The following is a 19513-nucleotide window of genomic DNA, read 5'->3' as shown; positions in this document are numbered from 1 at the left end:
CTAAGGGGAAGTTTACAGCAATACAAGCCTACCTCAGGAAATAAGAAAAATCTCAAATAAACAATCTAAGCTCATACCTAAATGAAATAGAAAAAGAAAAACAAACAAAACCCAAAGTTAGTAGAAGGAAATAAGTAGTAAAGGTCAGAGCAGAAATAAATAATATGGAGACTAAAAAAACAATAGAAAAGATCAATGGAACTAAGAGCTGGTTCTTTCAAAAGAAACAAAACTGATAAACCTTTAGCTAAACTAATCAAGATAAAAAGATAAAGGACCCAGATAAATAAAATCAGAAATGAAAAAGGACAGAAATACACAGGATCATAAAGATATTACTATGAAAAATTATATGTCAACAAAATGGACAACCTAGAGTAAATGGATAAATTCCTAAAAATGCAGAATCTCTCAAGACTGAATCAGCAAGAAATAGAAAACAGGAACAGACCAATTACCAGAATTGAAACTGAATTAGTAAAAACAAAACAAAACAAAAAAACTCCCAACAGACAAAAGCCCAGGACCAGATGGCTTCACAGGTGAATGCTGCCAAAGATATAAAGAAGAGTTAACACCTATCTTTCTCAACCATTACAAACAACTGAAGATGAAGGAACACTTCTGAACTCATTCTATGATGCCAGCCTCACCTGGATACCAAAACCAGATAAAGACACCACAAAAAAAGAAAACTGTAGGTTACTATCCCCATTGAACATAGATACAAAAATCCTCAACAAAATATTGGCAAATTGAATTCCAAAATACATTAAAAGATCATACACCATGAGGGCTTCCCTGGTGGTGCAGTGGTTGAGAATCTGCCTGCTAATGCAGGGGACACGGGTTCGAGCCCTGGTCTGGGAAGATCCCACATGCCGTGGAGCAACTAGGCCCATGAGCCACAACTACTGAGCCTGCGCGTCTGGAGCCTGTGCTCCGTAGTAAGAGAGGCCACGATAGTGAGAGGCCCGCGCACTGCGATGAAGAGTGGCCCCCGCTTGCTGCAACTAGAGAAAGCCCTTGCACAAAAATGAAGACCCAACACAGCCAAAAATAATAAATAAAATAAATAAATAAATAAAATTAAAAAAAAAGATCATACACCACAATTAAGTGGAATTTATTCTAGGATGCAAGGCTGGTTCAATATCCGCAAAACAATCAATGATACACCACACTAACAAACTGAAGAATAAAACTCATGACCATCTCAATAGATGCAGAAAAAGCTTCTGACAAAATTCAACATCCATTTGTAATAAAAACTTTCAACAAAGTGGGTATAGAGGGAACATACCTCAACCTAATAAAGGCCACATATGACAAACCTACAGCCAATATCATTATCAACTGTGAAAAGCTGAAAGCATTTCTTCCAAAATCAGGAACAAGACAACAATGGCCACTCTTGCCACTTTTATTCAACATAGGACTGGAAGTGCTAGCCACAGCAATCAGGCAAGAAAAAGAAATAAAAGGCATCCAAACTGGAAAGGAGGAAGTAAAAGTCACAGTTTGCAGATGATACTATATTTAGAAAATCCTAAAGATGACAACAAAAAACTATTAGAACTAATAAATTAATTCAGTAAAGTTACAGGATACAAAATCAATTTTGTGTTTCTTTACACTAACAACAAACTAATAGAAAGAGAAATTAAGAAAACAACCATTAACAATTGCAACAAAAAGGATAAATATCTCAGAATAAATCTAGGGAAAAGATGGGAAAAGAGCGCTTCTTCAATAAACGTTGCTGGGAAAACTGGACAGCTACATTCCAAAGAATTAAACTGGACTACTTTCACACAACCTATAAAAAATAAACTCAAAATGGGTTAAAGACTTGAATGGAAGACATCAAATCATAAAATTCCTAGAAGAAAACATAGGCAGTATGCTCTTTGACATTGGTCTAAGCAATATTTTTTGGATACGTCTCCTCAGGCAAGGGAAAGAAATGCAAAAATAAACAAATGGCATGACATCAAACGAAAAAGCTTTTGCACAATTAAGAAAACTATTAATAAAATGAAAAGGCAGTCTACTAAATCAGAGAAGATCTCTGAAGCAATAATATCTGATAAGGGGTTAATATCCTAAATATACAAAGTTTCCATATAATTCAACATCAAAACAAAATAAAACAAGCTGATGAAATTATGGGCAGAGGACTTAAATAGACATTTTCCAAAGAAGACACAAATGGCCAACAGATGGATGAAAACATGCTCAACATCACTAATCATCAGGGAAATGCAAATCAAGACTACAATGAGATATTACATCATACCTGTCAGAATGGCTGTAATCCAAAAGACAATAAACAATGTGTTGGCAAGGATGTGGAGATAGGAATCCTTGTGCACTGTTGGCAGGAATGTAAACTGGTGCAGCCACTATGGAAAACAGTTTGGATATCCCTCAAAATTTAAAAAACAGAACTACCATAAGATCCAGCAATTCCATTTCTGGGTATTTTTCTGAAGAAAACAAAAATGCTATTTTAAAAAGATTCATGCACCCCTATGTTCATCGCAGCATTATTTACAATAGCCAAGATATGGAAGCAACCTAAATGTCCACTGATAGATGAATGTGGCATATATACATTTATAACAGAATATTACTCAGCAATAGAAAAGAATGAAATCTTGCCACTTGCGATAACATGGATGGACCTAGAGGTTATTATGCTAAGTGAAATAAGTCAGAGAAAGACAAACACCACATGATTTCACTTGTATGTACAATCTAAAAAACAAAACAAACATAACAAAACAGAAAGAGTCATAGATACAGAGTACAAACAACTGGTTGCCAGAGAGAGGAGGGTGGAGGGATGAATGAAATAGGTGAGGGAGATTAAGAGGTACAGACTTTTGTTACCAAATAAATGAGTCACAAGGATTAAATGTACAGCATAAGGAATACAGTTAATAATAATATAATAACTTTATATGGTGACAGATGGTAACTAGACTTATTGTGGTGTTCATTTTGTAATACATAAAAAATATCGAATCACTATGTTGTGTACCAGAAACTAAACTTATTGTGGTGTTCATTTTGTAATATATAAAAAATATCAAATCACTATGTTGTGTACCAGAAGCTAACATAGTGTTGTAGGTCAATTATACTTAAATTAAAAAGAAAAAAGAAAAATAATAAATGGGAGAAGAACTGCAAAAAAACAGGATAGCAAACAATATTCGTCAAAGTTGCTCAGAGATCCTTTTTTAAAATGTTGGTGTGCCACATGCTAGGACACAGATCCAATTATTAGGGAGTTTATGTAGCTTCAGTGTAGCCCTTGTTAGCAAGTGGACTTTACATACATAAAGGATTCATATCAACATAACAATAAGAAAAATAATAAACATTTTGCATCAACAGTGTGAAATTCTGAAGACATAAGCTGGGATACTGATCATGATGCTAATTTTTGCTAAATATTTCAAGTTTGGTACAAAGTAGAACTATATTTTTGGGCTTGCCTGGTGGTGCAGTGATTGAGAGCCCGCCTGCCAGTGCAGGGGATGTGGGTTCGAGCCCTGGTCCGGGAAGATCCCACATACCGCGGAGCAGCTGGGCCCGTGTGCCACAGCTGCTGAGCCTGCGCTCTGGAGCCTGCGGGCCAGAGCTGCTGAGCCCACGTGCCACAACTACGGAAGCCTGCATGCCTAGAGCCCATGCTCCGCAACAGGAGAGGCCACCGCAATGAGAAGCCCACGCACCACAACGAAGAGTGGCCCCCGCTTGCTGAAGCTAGAGGAGCCCACGAGCAGCAATGAAGACCCAGTGCAGCCAAAAATAAATAAATAAATAAAATAAATTAAAAAAAAGAACTATATTTTTAAAACAAGCATTTGAGATAATTTGTCCTAAAAACAAAAACCTATCTTTATGTGTTAAAAGAAAAAAAATTTAAATGCAGTAATTTTTTTTTTAAATGCAGTAATTTTGACTGATTTACAAGTAATAATGTCTTAGATGTGAAAACACTGATTTTAGTATCATACCTCAAGGGCGATTATCTTTCCTTAGTTATCTTAAAAACCTATTTGCAATAGAAGAAAAGAGTAAATCTTCAAAACGCCAGCAGCTCAAATAAAATTCACCTCCCTCAAAAAATAAAGATTAGTACAGAAATAAATGAAATAGAGACCAGAAAAACAGTAGGGGAAAAAAAAATCAATGAAATTAAGAGTTGGTTTTTTGAAAATAATAAAATTGACATTCCTTTAACTAGACTACTAAGAAAAACAGAGAGAAGACTCAAATAAATAAAATCAGAAATGAAGGATGAGACATTACAACTAATGTCAGAGAAATAAAAAGATTATAAGAAAGAACTATCAACAATTATACACCAACAAATTGGACAATCTAGAAGAAATGGATAAATCCCTAGAAACATACAATTTGCTAAAGATGAATTATGAAAAAATAAAAATCAGAATAGACCTATAACTAGCATGTAGATTAAATCAGTAATCAAAGACCTCCCAACAATGAAAAGTCAAGGACCCTTCAGCTTCACAAGTAAATTCTACCCAACTCTTAAAAGAATTAATGCCAATCCTTCTCAAATTCTCCTAAAATATTCAAGAGGAGGGAACACTTCTAAAATCATTTCGTGAGGCCAGCATTAGCCTGATACCAAAACCAGAAAAAGATACTACAAGAAAAGAAAACTATAGGTCATATCTCTGATGAATATAGATGCAAAAATCCTCAACAAAATACCAGCAAACCAAATCCAACATCATATTATGAAAGGTGCATACACCATGACCAACTGGGATTTACCCGTGGAATGCAAGAATGCTTCAACTTATGAAAATTAACTAGTATGATAAACCATATTAACATAACAAATGTTACAAATCACATGATCATCTCAATAGATGCAGAAAAAGCATTTAATAAAAATTCAACAACCTTTCACATGATAAAAACATTCTACAAACTAGGAATAAAAAGAAATTACTTCACTAAAATAAAGACCATATATAAAAAGCCCACAGCTAACATCATACTCAATGGTGAAAAACTGAAGGCTTTTCCTTTAAGAAAAGAAACAAGACAAAAATGCCCACTCTTGGCATTTCTGTTCAACATAGTACCGAAGTCCTAGCCCAGCAATCAGAGAAGAAAAAAAAATTAAAGACATCCAAATAGGAAAGGAAAAAGTAAAATTATCTTTGTTTACAAATTCCATGACCTTAAATACAGAAAACTCTAAAGATTCCACAAAAGAACTGTTAGAACTAAGAAATAAATTCAGCAAAGTTGCGGGATACAAAAGTCAATGTGTAAAAATCAGTTGCATTTCTATAAACTAATGATGAACAATCCAAAAAGGAAATTAAGAAAACAATTCCATTTACAACAGAATCAAACACAATAAAATACTTTAGGAATAAACTTAATAAAGGGAGTGAAAAACTTATACAATAAAAAATACAAAACACTGCTGATAGAATTTAAAGACACAAATAAATGGAAAGACATCCCATGTTCATGGATTGGAAGACTTAATATTATCAAAATGCCAATACTATCCAAAGTCATCTACAGATTGAATGTAATCCTTACCAAAATCCCAATGATAGTTTTTGCAGAAATTGAAAAATTCACCATCACATTCATATGGAACTACAAAGGATCCTGAATACTCCAAATGATCTTGAGAAAGAATAACAAATTTAGAATCTTCACACTTCTCCATTTCAAAACATATTTCAAAGCCATAGTAATCAAAAAATTATGGTAGTGGTATAAAGACATACATGTAGTCCAATGTAACAGAATAGACAGCCCAGAAACAATCCCATCAACTGATCTTCCACAGGGTCCCAAAAGAACACAAAGGAGAAAAGATAATCTCCTCAACAAACAGTACTAGGAAAACTGGGTGTCCATGTGAAAAAGAATGTAAGTTCATCCTTACCATACAGCATACACAAAAGTCAACTCATTATGGATTTAAATGTTTAAGCTTTGAAACTATGAAACTCCTAGAAGAAAACACAGAGGAAATGCTTCTTGGCATTGACATTGGCAATGATTTCTTGGGTATGACACCAAAACAACAGGTAACAAAAACAAAAATAGAGAAACGGGATTACGTAAAACTAAAAAGCTTAAGCACAACAAAGGAAACAATCAAGAGAGTGAAAAGACCACCTACGGAATGGGAGAAAATACCTGAAAACCACATACATGATAAGGGATTAATATTCAAAATATGTAAGGAATTCCTACAACTCAATAGCAAAAAACCCAAATAACCTGATTAAAAAATGGTCAAAGGATCAGAATAAACATTTCTCCACAGACAACACACATATGGTCAACAGGGATATGAAAAAATGCTCAGCATCACTAACTGTCAGGAAAATGTAAATCAAAATCACAATGGCGTATCATCTCATGCCTGTTAGTATGGCCATTATTAAAAAATAATTTTTTTAAAACAACCCAGAAAATAACACGTTGACATGCATTTGGAGAAATTGGAACTCCTGTACATTGTTGGTGTGAATTTAAAATGATTCAGCCACTGTGGAAAACAATATAGAGGTTCTTCAAAAAATTTAAAGTAGAACTATCATATGAGCCAGCAATTCCACTTCTGGGAACTGAAATCAGGATCTCAAAGACATATCTGCACACCATGTTCACTGAAGTATTGTTCACAATAACCAAGAGGTAGAAACAATATAAATGTCCATGGGCGAATGAATGGAAAAGGAAAATGAAGTAAACAATGGAATATTGTTCAGTCATAAAAAAGAGGAAAATCCTGTCATATGCTATAACATGGATGAACCTTTAGGACATTACGTTAAGTGAAATCAGCCAGTCACAGAAGGACAAACACTGCTTGATGCCACTTATGTGAAGTACCTGAGAGAGTCAAACTTATAGAAACAGAGAGTAGAAAGGTGGTTGCTAGGGGCTGGGGAGAGGGGGAAATGGGAGAACTGCTGTTCATGGGGTATTGTTTGTCATGCAAGACGGAAAATTTCTACAGATCTACTGTATAACATGGTGCTTATAAAGTTTATAATACTGTACTATTTACTGTACTATTCACTTAAAATTTTATTGAGGGAGATCTCACATTATGTTTTTTATCACATTAAAAAGAAAAAGTATTTCCAAGCTTCGCTTCAAGGCGGGAGCTAGAGTCCTGTTGGGCCCTGGGAGGCGGTGTACTTATTCCAGTCAAGACACAACTTTCCCATCTCCACGCACACAGAGCTAGGGAGGCGGAAGCTCCAGGGACTACCCTTCAAAGGTCAGAATATATAAACTTGATACCAAACTAATAATTTCCAGACTTGGGGATTAGAAGAAAGGACCCTGACAGGAAATGGTATGGTCAAACACTTACCCAGGTAACTGGAATACATTTGCAGTGTTAAATACCAGGACTTGAATGAAAATGTGTTTCTAGATTTAGGTAGGATCTAAATGAAGATAAATAACTAAATAAATGAGGGATAGAACTAATCTATAGTATAAATACCCATTGAAACAAGTGTTACCACAATCTGAACCTGAATAGACAATATGAAGTCTAACTTATCAACTTATATTCAACATTTCTGATTGAATATAATTAGAACACAGCTCATCCACTCCCTCTGATCACATACACTCACATATACATGTATATAATCTTTTATATTTATAAAATGTAATATATATACATATATACATAAATAATTTCCAAAACAATTTTTGCACCAGAAACAAACAAACAAAAATCTAAAAAAGAATTTAGATATCAATTAAACAGTCTTTTGGGTGTTTGATGTGGCCTCTTTGTGCAAAGTGAATATTTTCTAGGTAACCTAATTATCACTTCATAAAATTTTACGGGCTTCATTTTTTATGTATTTACTTTTACCTTTTGCAAGTAAAGAACTGTTCCCTTTAGTACAGCATAAAAGGTCTTCCATCCTCGCTTTCCTCTTGGAGCTAGAAAGGGAAAAAAAATTGAAAAATTTTATTTGATGGAAATTTGCGTTTTTCGAAGGAGAACCTAAAAGGTCAACATGGTGATTATGCTTCAATATTCCCGGTTCATTTGCTACCGAAACTAATAATAATGAGAACTAAAATTTTCTTGAGGCTTACAGTGTAGCAGGCAGTATCATCTCATTTAATCCTCACAATAACACTGTGAGGTAGGTACTATTACTCGTGTCTGTTTATAAAACTGAAGCACAGAGAAGTACTCTGCTCATGGTCACATAACTAGGAAGAGGAGAAGCAGGTCTCTGAGCCCAAGCAGCAAGGCTCTGCGGCCCGTGCTCCGGCAGAGTGACTAAAAGACTGAAAAAGCAAGAGGCATATTGGAAATACACATTAATCTAAGGGCTCACGAACCAGAGCCTTCATGGCTTCGTCAAGGTTTCCAGGAGTCATAAGAAAAAAGTCCCGGAATATAAAAGGACTCCTCTTGGCCTTTCTCCCAAACATCCACCAGCTGGATTGTAACTTTAATTATTATTACTCCTGTGGCAATTTGTGATACCTCTGCGGCAGATCCTGCCGCCCTGCAACATAATATTTTTTTGTCTAAATGTCTCTTTCAGTAGACTGTGGATAACCTGAGAACAGGTATCCTTCATCTTCAGAATTCACAGAACCTAGTATAGTGCAAGGCAGACATTAGGCACCTTTATAAAAATTCTCCAAACTAAGTTTCTTCCGGAAGTCCTTACATTTCCTTTATTTATATTTTCCTGGAGTATAAAGTAGAATTTCTCTATTGACTTATATAAAACTTTACAGATTGTCCTAAAGTAAAAGCGCAGATTAGCAAAACAGTTTACTATTTATTCTTAATCTTGATAAAATTAAAATCTGTAACTGGAAAAGGTTATTACCTGAATACCATTTCTCTAAACATGTCTACCAAATATGTAGGAAGGGCCATTTATTCTTATTCTGTTATCAACTATTCGGCTGCCTTTAGGCTGTCTTTAACCTGGATGCCTGATTAAATTAGGAAGTGCATTATTCTTAAGCAAATCTTTTAAATCTCCTTTGACTGAGGAACCCTTAGGCTTGGAACTGGGAGAACAGCCACCTGCAGAACAAGGCTGCTCCTGCCATACCATACTGAGATGTCCACCTGGCAAAGAACGGACTCAAAACATCCACTCTGTAGGTTTCCCGGGGAAATAAAAAAATTTCCTCCCATCTGTTTCCACCACGTAAGGTTTTAAAGTGTGTACTCAAAAATAAATGATCAAAAAATGTATACCATAATCTTCTTTTTTTAAAAAATTTATTTATTTATTTATTTTTGGCTGTGTTGGGTCTTCGTTGCTGTGCTGCGGGCTTTCTCTAGTTGTGGCGAGCGGGGGCTACTCTTCATTGCGGCGTGGGGGCTTCTCATTGTGGTGGCTTCTCTTGTTGCAGAGCACGGGCTCTAGGCGCGCGGGCTTCAGTAGTTGTGGCTCGTCGGCTCAGTAGTTGTGGCTCGCGGCTCTAGAGCGCAGGCTTAGTAGTTGTAGCACACGGGCTCAGTTGCTCCACGGCATGTGGGATCTTCCCGGACCAGGACTCAAACCCGTGTCCCCTGCGTTGGCAGGTGGATTCTTAACCACTGCGCCACCAGGGAAGCGCCATAACCTTCTTTATAAAGAAAAACAAGTGGCTACTATAAAGAAAGCCATAGATCATCATATATATATATATATATATATATATATATATATATATATATATATATATATATATATGAAATAAATGTTGACTGCCTTTTTCAATAGATGTCAACTTCTGATCCGGGCCATGTGAGAGCAGGGCACACACAAGTGGCCCCGGGCTGCAGGAGCTGCTGCAGAGCAGGACAGAGGCAGCTGGTGTGGTGGAGGTACCTGCTGGAAGGCAGACCAGCTGGTCTCTAGACCTTGTCTCAAACCTCTCCTCTCACCCACTAACCCTAATTCGGTAACTCCCGACCAGTCTCCCAACCTCTCAGGACTTCAGCTGCTTCATTTTAAAATGTGGATAATTCATATAACTTAAGGCAAAGCACTGGCTAATGCTGGAGAAAAACTTAGAGAAACCCTTCTGTTTTCTATAGGAGGAACATAGGTCCTGGATTTGAAAGGCTTTCCCCAAAGCCCTAGAACTAATTTAGTGGCATCTTGAGATTCCTTCAGTTTAAAGATTTACAAATCTAGTTTTCTGTTTTTCAAGTAGAAATCTAGTAATCTGTTACCAAGGTTGTTGCCCCAGAATCATAACCCTGCCCCTCCCTCAAATGCAAACCAATTGCTCTTATCTAAGTTTCAGGAGGAAGCTGCAAGGAGAAAAAGAAGAACTGGTTAGAACCAACTAAGCCCAAGATGGGGGAAGATTTGACTTCCAGTGACCTTGAGCCATATTAGCTAATCAACACACCCACTGGCACCAGGATAGTTAACAACTGCCATGACAACAACTGGAAAAGCCCATACAAGGACTGAAAAGGAGTGTTGCATCAGGTCCGCATCCAAACCACACCTCTATTCATGAATATTCCTCCCTCTCTTTCCAATTCCCTCCCTTTTACCTGGACCCTCCTATGTACATTGTGTCTCTGCCTGAATTGGGTTAAGAAGTTGATTTGGGGGGCTTCCCTGGTGGCGCAGTGGTTGAGAATCTGCCTGCCAATGCAGGGCACACGGGTTCGAGCCCTGGTCTGGGAAGATCCCACATGCCGCAGAGCAGCTGGGCCCGTGAGCCACGGCTACTGAGCCTGCGCGTCTGGAGCCTGTGCTCCGCAACAAGAGAGGCCGCAATAGTGAGAGGCCCGCGCACCGTGATGAAGAGTGGCCCCCGCTTGCCGCAACTGGACAAAGCCCTCGCACAGAAACTAAGACCCAACACAGCCAAAAATAAATAAATAAATAAATAATTAAAAAAAAAAAAAAAAAAAAGAAGTTGATTTGGGAACCAAGTTCTGGCTTCTTTCCATTCTTTGGCCGTTGAATAAAGCCTGTGCTGTCCCAGGCTCTTCACTGGTTTCGTTATTGGCTGTGTGAATCCGAGCAGAAAAAGAACCTCCTTGACGGAGACAAGGAGTCTCCACGCGGGTTAGGACCCCAGTGTGGGTCTAGTCCACCAATTTGGTAACAAATTCGTGCACATGTTCACAAAAACTTTTAACAGATCTTCATCTTTACCACACTAAGCCTCCTAGAAATGGATCCCAGAGACCTCTCCAACCGAACTCTGATCTCAGGTCACCTGTGGGTGACTAATGCTGAGTCAGGGAGCATTAACCCTGTGTGCCATGCTCTATTTTTCCAGCTCCCACAGAAGTGTAAAACTTAGTCTTGTTTTTGGTCAATTATAACTTAGTTGTTTAACGGACACCACAATGCTACAAATAAGACACTAGTATTACCTCCATTTTACAGTGGAACTCAGGGAAGAAAGGAACCACTGTGCACTCAACAGGATGGGAAGGCTGTAGAGGCAGCCTCAGCGGCCCTGATTTTAAAGCCACACACACACAGTGCGGCTAGGGCTTTTGCACCCTTGGTGAGGCTTGCCACGTGAAACACAAGGGCTGGACCCCAGTGAATGAGGAGCATTGTCGCTCATAATGACAACTGTAGAGGGAGTTAAATCTGACATCATAGCACATACATTATTAAGTACAGAAGGCTGGGTAAAGAGCTATAACTGTAGTTACATAATGAACATGGTGGAAGGAATCAGTGAGGATACTGATTGGAAACCAGATGTATCCTACTGCAAGGCTCTAACTACAAGGGTGGTAGCGGGTTGGTAGGTAGATGCATTTTAACAAATATCTGGGTGCCTACTGTGAAAAGGTATTTGCCAAACTTGATCAAAAGATACCGTTTTGTGCACTAGACTACGCTTCCACGGCTATTTTTAACATGCATACCCAGAGTCCAAAGACTGCTTTCCTTCTTGAAAATAAAAGAATCTTGGCGTATTTTAACTCATCAACCGTCTCCAACCTTACATGATAACAGTGTCTATTACTTTTGTCTTGTTTAATACTACTGAAGTAGACATTTTGTATAAATTGCCACTGTCTGCTTAGATTTTTCCCTCATGTTTACTATAATATTGCCTTTATTTGTTACTTCTGTAACTCAGGTTGTTTTTGGAGGCCATTTTCAACTACTTCTTGAAATCTATACTTAGAAGTTCTTTTAGTGAGGGTCTTTTGGTGGCAAATCTTTTTCTGTTTTTCTTCATATGAAAATGTCTTTATTTCATAAAAAATTCTAGGGACTTCCCTGGTGGCGCAGTGGCTGAGAATCTGCCTGCCAACGCAGGGGACATGGGTTCGAGCCCTGGTCTGGGAAGATCCCACATGCCGCAGAGCAACTGAGCCCGTGCACTACAACTACTGAGCCTGCGCTCTAGAGCCCGCGAGCCACAACTACTGAGCCCGTGTGCCACAACTACTGAAGCCCGTGCACCTAGAGCCCATGCTCTGCAACAAGAGAAGCCACCGCAATGAGAAGCCCGAGCACTGCAAAGAATAGTAGCCCTCGCTCGCCACAACTAGAGAAAGCCCGTGCGCAGCAACAAAGACCCAACGCAGCCAAAAATAAATTAATTAATTAATTAAAAAAAATTCTAGGTGGACGATTACTTTTTCTCATGAAGACATTACTTCATGTTATGTTTACGCACAGGTTTCTTCACGTTTATCCAGCTCTGGGCTTCCCAGGTATCATTTCCAAACACTTGCAGTCATCATATGTTTGAATACTGTCTCTCCATTGTCTCCGCTATTGAAACTTCTGATACTCTAACTTCTCAGTCTACCCCACAGGCGTCTTCACTGCTCCTTCATACTCTATCTCTTTGTCCTCTGTGCCAAAAGCTGCTAGTTTTATCTCCAGTACTCCTTGGGCACCCAGATCCCCAGATGCCCTGAGGGCTTAGCAGTCCCAGGGCTAGCTCACTTCCTAGATTTGTACTCATTTCCCTTTCATTGTTACAGGCTCAGCCACTCATTTAAAAGGTGTTTAAAAATATTTTAATCACTTTTAGATGTTTTATAATGTACGAGTTTTGGAATTTGTAGGCCATCGTATTGCCAAAAAAGACTTTCTAGTTCTTTCTTTTCTTTTCAAGAATTCATTCACAAATTTTATAATCTAGAATTCATTTGAAGCAGGATAAGGAGATAGGAGCTGAGGACAGGATGAGAGAAACTAGAACAAGGAAGGAGGCTATTACAATCGCCCACATGAGAGAAAAAGCCCAAAATATGGATAGAGGTGCACAATAAAGACAAAGAACTGGAAAGAAAGGGGAAGGCAGCAGTGCTAACTGAGCACCTACACTACAGTGCTCTGAGCACTGGGCAAGCATTATAAACGTTCTGTTTGATCCAAACGATCCTTTCAGTTACGTATCACTGCCTCTATTTCACATTGATGTCTCTATTATAACTACATCTGCAGCTCTGAGAGGTGGTGTAAGCTACTGAGGGGGCTACCTACATACGGATTTCAAAGCTACTGTCTAGTGCAACGCGGAGGAGGAAACATGTTCTATGGACACATTAAGGGGAAACTCTCCAGGTGACAATCCTTTGCAATAGTCAGGCGTACTATTCCAGTGAGGTAAGCATAGACGGCAGGGAACGAGAAGATGGGACAGCAGGGGAATGCAAGTCAGGTGTGTTCTCTGATCTCGCTGACGCCTTCAGAAGCACCCCTGCTCATGGCGATGCAGCTCAGAACTGAGGCATGATCCTGCGTCTGCCCCCTAGCTCACCTAGCACTTTGCAGAGTAATAAGGCTAATAGCAGTAGTGATAGCATCAGCTAACATTTATCGAGAACATACTGTTTTAAGCACTGTTCCAAAACTGGATGTGTGTTAACTAAAGCCCACAACTCTGTGAGGAGCCACTTCTATATTCTTCATTTTACAGATGTGGACTCTGAGACTTCACTAACCTGCAGCACTAGGTTCCCCATCGCACTGGCCACTTTTACTCTGGTTTGTATGCAGGGAGAGAGCAGTCAAACTAGACTCAGCAACAATGAGTTGGTTAACTCTGAGATACAGGGGTGATATTCAAAGTAAAACAAGAAACAAAAAAGTCAACAGGCCTCTGTGATTATTCTACACCACACACACAACACATTCCTGCAAAAGAGAAATTCGCAGTTGTTCCAAACCTGAGCAGTAGTGAAACTACCATTAAATCTTCAATATTATAAACCAGTTCTTATTAATATTCTGATCTTTATTATACATTTGAAGAAGTCTTCTTGAAAATATGAAGTACACTGAACAATATTTTGGCTTCAGTTACTGCCACTGATCTTTAAAAAATAGTTAAATGCACAACCGAAAATGAAAGCACAGCCTGTCACCCTTCTTTCATAGAGGAAGGTATAAAATATTCCTGAGCAATGAAATATTCAGTAAAGAGTAATGATGGATATATGCCAGAAAATAAAGATATTTATTTTTTTAATTCACCAAAAGGTATAAGCTTCATGCAAAGGTTTTTATTTGCATGCTATACTCTCCAACTTTAATTTCTTCTGAACCAAACTGGGAACAGATTGCGTTTAAGATCTTACTGTTCCAATTTTTCTATTTTCATCAAAATCTTGGCCTGTTTTTGACCACTCCTCACTGTGGGTTCCCTGATTATCTACTTTTTCCTCTTCTTCAAGTTTAATATCAGAAAGACTTAAGAAGCATAGAAAGACATAGTATGGACAGTGTCTATTTTTTCTTTTAATACACAAACCTTTCTTTCTTGTCTCTTGGCTTGAAAAACATTCTTCCATTGCCCCAGTAAAGTGACAAAAATATCATTTTTTCCCCAAATGGTAGAGAAGGTCAGTAAGCCATATCCACACTAATTAGAAACAATTCTTAAGTTATGGCCTGAAGGCTAACAATGGAGGCCCTGCCAGGCTAGGAAACAAGCGAAATGTGAGGATGTAATAAGCTCCATGTAAAATACTTTCAATTTCTCTATGTTAATGGGAGAAAGACATTTAAAATAATGCCATACCACCGAGGGCATTCCAAAATAAATCTAACACCTTGCTGAACTTGGAAACAAAGATGTGCTCAGCAAAAGCCCTTCTACACTGCACAATTGGGACATGTCTGTACGAGATTTGTAAAAGGCACAAGACATTTCTAAAGTTTAATTCCCTAGTGACAGCATCTGAAAACTGGGCAAAATTCTTAAAGTATCTCTATTATAGGATGAAGAGATATGCTACCTTGGTAGGAAGCAAGCTCTTCAATTCTACGTCACTGAGGCAGCTGGAGGTGCACCCCAGGCAGGGGGAGTTTGCTTTCTGTGACTTGTATGCAAAGGAGTTAGATAAATTCATGCATGACAGCTCTCCCTACAAATCATTATGTGAAGTTAACAGTAATCCTTGTATATTTATCCCTAACTTCCTTTCATAAAATATTCTCAGGCACCACCATAAGAAGTACCATTAAATCTTAGTTGAGTAACTGAGACACTCACTCAGATTACTGCTTGAAGCAATGGAATCCCAGCTGCGCACAACAGAAGTTACCTTTGGGAGCAACTCACACAATATTAAGCAACTCATAGTGTTAATTATCTCCAGGTTTATAACAGAGTGGTAGAAATAAAACAGTACTATTACTATCTTATATTTCTAAATCATTTACCTTTGAAACATTTAAGGCAATTTACACATTTAAAAAAAATCAGTTAATCCTTATAATCTTTCTCTTTACGACTGGGAGCTGTTACCTGCAGTCAACTCTATTTTATAAAAGGAAAAACTGGGGCAGCCTTACAGGAACTAGAAGTACAACCTATACCTATTGTTTTTCCCTGAAAAATATTTCCTTCTTTTTATAACAGAAATAGGTTTACATCACTGGTAGAGAACAGAACATGAAACACAAGAGAGAATTGGAAGAATAAGCTCCCCAGGATGCCCCTGGCAGGATAATGTTCACTCTGGATGTGATTCTATTCCTTTAAGAAGTCAAGACTCTTACCCTAAATCGATCTTTCTGGAATGGCAGAAAGTACTCTGGACCAAGAACCAGGAAACTTGGATTTTATTCATACCCTGCTGTCTACTATTTCTCTGACTTTCAACAAGTTGCCTAACATCTCTGGTTATAAATCTATAAAATGACACTACAACATACAATAATTACTTTACAGTATTGTTTCATAAAAGTTATTAGGACACAAACCCTACCCCCAAACAGTTCACATTAACAGTGAAACTTAATACAACATGAGAAGCTGTATAAACCAAATGGTAGCATGGCACTAACCGAAAGCAACCACAGTGGAGGTTTCAAGCAGGTAAAGAGAGAAGGACGTCACTAATTCTACCCATGGGTAGGGTTTACAAGTCAGAGAAGGTTCTAAATGAGGATTTCGTTTTCAGCAGAAAGAAAAGGGGGATTTTTCTTTGGTCCTCTGCCTTCTCTACAGTATATCTGGACTAAGACACTGAATCAAAACATGGATCTCAATTACAGAAGTCTCGTAACACCGATCACCACTATCCTTTATCAGGATGGCCTCTGGACAAAAGCCAACATAGTATTTTCCACAGAGAGCACATGATTTGAAATTCTGGTTTCACCTGAGTGACCTTGGGCAAGTCAGCCTCTCCATGCGTCATTTACTGTCTCTATAAAACAATAATTAAATGCTACCTCCACCTCATAGGGTTATGAAAATCAGATGAGTTAATATATGTGAATCTTTTAAAAGTGTATTTTTTATTGTTAGGGATACTGTCTGCTAAAAGAAAATGCATCCAATTTCCATGCTAAAACACAAAGACTTACTTTTTAAACATCATTCATGCATTCAGAAATTCTTCTTTGTTAAAGTCAATATTTTGAGACGAAACCCCCACCCACCGGCCCCAGACATTCCTGATGCATTTTTAATAGAAAAGGGGTAAACTTTCACCCTTAATTTAATTGGGGGGAGGATGGAGTACAGCACATTCATTAACATATTTATTGTTTCTGTTTTGTCCCAGGTCCTGTCCTGTCTTGACATTGGAGACATCAAACATGAATGCAAACAGTAAAAGTGAACAGTGGGAGGAGGAACAAAAGCTGATGGAGAAATTTCTACTCAAGTAATAAGCTATAAAAATGTACAAACCCAGCTTGGAAACAAATACCTTCCTCCACTCAGCTTGGAGATGGTTTCACAGCTAGCCATTGCTAGAAGCACAGGGAGAATGTAAAGGACTTGTGCTGAGGTTGGAGAAGAGGGCAGGACATAATAAGAACATATCATCATGAGCTAAGGTTATGGGAAAAGTGTGCAGGCAGTGAGAAAGACAAAAATGACCCAGAATATAGTTATTTTTTCAGGAAAAACAAATACTAGAGTCATATAAACTTTTTTAGAATTTTGATAGATTAACTATCCCTCACATTTTCTTGGCTGCTCCTTCCCCAGATACCAGCATGACCTGCCCCTTCACTTCAATCATGTCGCTGCTCAGATGTCACCTCCCCCAGGGCTTCCTCTCCTCACCTTGCCTTATTTTTCTCTGGATCACTTAACAGTCACCTGAAATACCACCTATTTATTATTGAGCTCCCCCTATACTAGAATGGAATCTCCAAGCAAGTACTATTTGTTACTGTGTCCAGAGAGCAGATTAAAAACTCGAAAAAGAAGAAAAGCATCAGATGTCCTAAATAGGCATGTAGATGAGGCAACTCAACAAACATTAAAGATAATTTTTTTAAAAAGTGTCTCCATCATTTATGTGAAATACATTTGAAAACTCAGGTTGGTTAAAGAGCAAAGAGGAGGCAGGATAAAATTTTCACACAGATTATTTCAACAAGAGGATGTTAGATATGGAAATAAGATATCAGTAAAGACCCAGGCTCATAAGGAACAAACACAGTTTGACAAATAACTATGGGTTTTCAATAATTATTAAAGAATGGACATCTGTGGAAAGGGACTTTAAATTCTAGGAAACAAACACCATCCCATAATTCTTTTTTTAAAAAATTGACATATAACTGACATGTAACATTGTGTTAGTTTCAGGTGTACAACATGATTCAATATTTGTCTATATTGCAAAATGGTGACCACTATAAGTGTACTTAACATCTATCACCATACATTGCTGCAGTTTTTTTCTTGTGATGAGGACTTTTAAGATCTATCCTCTTAGCAACTTTCAGTTATGTAATACAGTGTTATTAACCATAGTCACCATGCTCATAATTCTTATAAACTGAAGGAAGACGCTGGAGAACTTGCTATTTTAATAACCACCTTAAAAAGCTGGACAATAGCAAAATGTTACTGAAGTTCAATAACTTCATTATATGTGAAAGGTATGAACACTGAACTCCAAGAAAATCAAGCATACGATGTTTTTTCATAATTTTTTGAGCAATTTACAGGATTCATTATCAAACTAACAGAGAGCAACATACTAAAATAAAATGTAAGGGTAAATTATTACAGTCTATCTGAGGAATGCCGGTAACTGCTAAATCAGATAAGCCTGAATCTGGCTCATGAAGTGACACCAAATCAAGTTTCTTCAACTTCACAAGAACCTTATGACCAATAAACTTTAGAGTCAAAGATGCTTCTGAGCATGCATTTCTACAAATAGAATTCAAATAGGCTACCTTAATTGTAAAATAGCCCAAGCCCCATTGGCACCTTTAAAGCACCCCTGGGCAAAAGCTACTACAGGTCAACAAAAATAATTCCTAGTGGCAAGGAAGAGCAGCCTGCAGACAGTCTGTTCTCAGGGAAGATGACAGCAGTCTGACTGTTTTCCCCCAAACTTAGGAGCTTCAGGAGAGACTGCCAGCTCCTCTTTCTGAAACATGGTTCCCAACCCTTCTTACAAGACCGCTGACACAGATGCCAGAAAACAGCCCACTGCCATGGACTGCATCTGAAGTGATGCCACCATGTGTGCAACTCTTAGCTTTTCCATGTCAGGCCAACCTCTTCCATTTGTTTAGACTGTCAGTGCTTGGAAGAGCTTCACCCCTTCCCACCTTGGGACTTCCCACCTTGTAACCAGGACTGCATTCCTAAGAGGACTGCAACAGGCAGCCTTGATACAAATTACTAAGTGCTGCTAAAACAACATGAAACATTTGTCAACGATCCCCGTCCCCAATTTATTTATGGTAAGAACAGTACCACAACAGCCACTAGCAGATTTTTAAAAGGGAGGTTTAATACCCACCACCTAATAAGTCATCTTAAAAAAGAGACAACAGGCCCCAAATGGAGTCACTTGTGCTCAGCCTACCTCACCAGATCGAGGCTTAATAACTAACCTAATTGCAGTAATTGCAGTACAACCTCCGCTAGGAATGGTCTTAACCAACTAGTCTGGAAGTTTCTTGTCAGCAGCAAGGAGGAAATCTGCTACACAGGCCCTTTCCATACCCCAGAAGAAGATGAGGTGACCACTCTCCCC

The 19513-nt window shown here is 38.2% G+C and overlaps 1 protein-coding gene across 13 annotated transcripts in view; it reads right to left on the bottom strand.

The window, feature by feature from the left end:
* The window catches only part of PSD3 (pleckstrin and Sec7 domain containing 3), a 560140-nt gene that overhangs the window by 72475 nt on the left and 468152 nt on the right, over positions 1-19513 (bottom strand). For all 13 annotated transcript variants that reach the window (XM_082444205.1, XM_082444206.1, XM_082444214.1 and 10 more), the window contains one exon: positions 7934-8004. In XM_082444205.1, the coding sequence (XP_082300331.1) occupies positions 7934-8004 (71 nt within the window). The remainder of the gene's footprint in view (positions 1-7933; positions 8005-19513) is intronic.

The sequence above is a fragment of the Balaenoptera physalus genome (assembly GCF_965194825.1).
Source record: "Balaenoptera physalus genome assembly, chromosome: 21".
NCBI classification, from domain to species: Eukaryota; Metazoa; Chordata; class Mammalia; order Artiodactyla; family Balaenopteridae; genus Balaenoptera; species Balaenoptera physalus.
The sequence above is the reverse complement of the archived record's forward strand: the minus strand, read 5'-3'. Positions and strand labels throughout refer to the sequence as shown.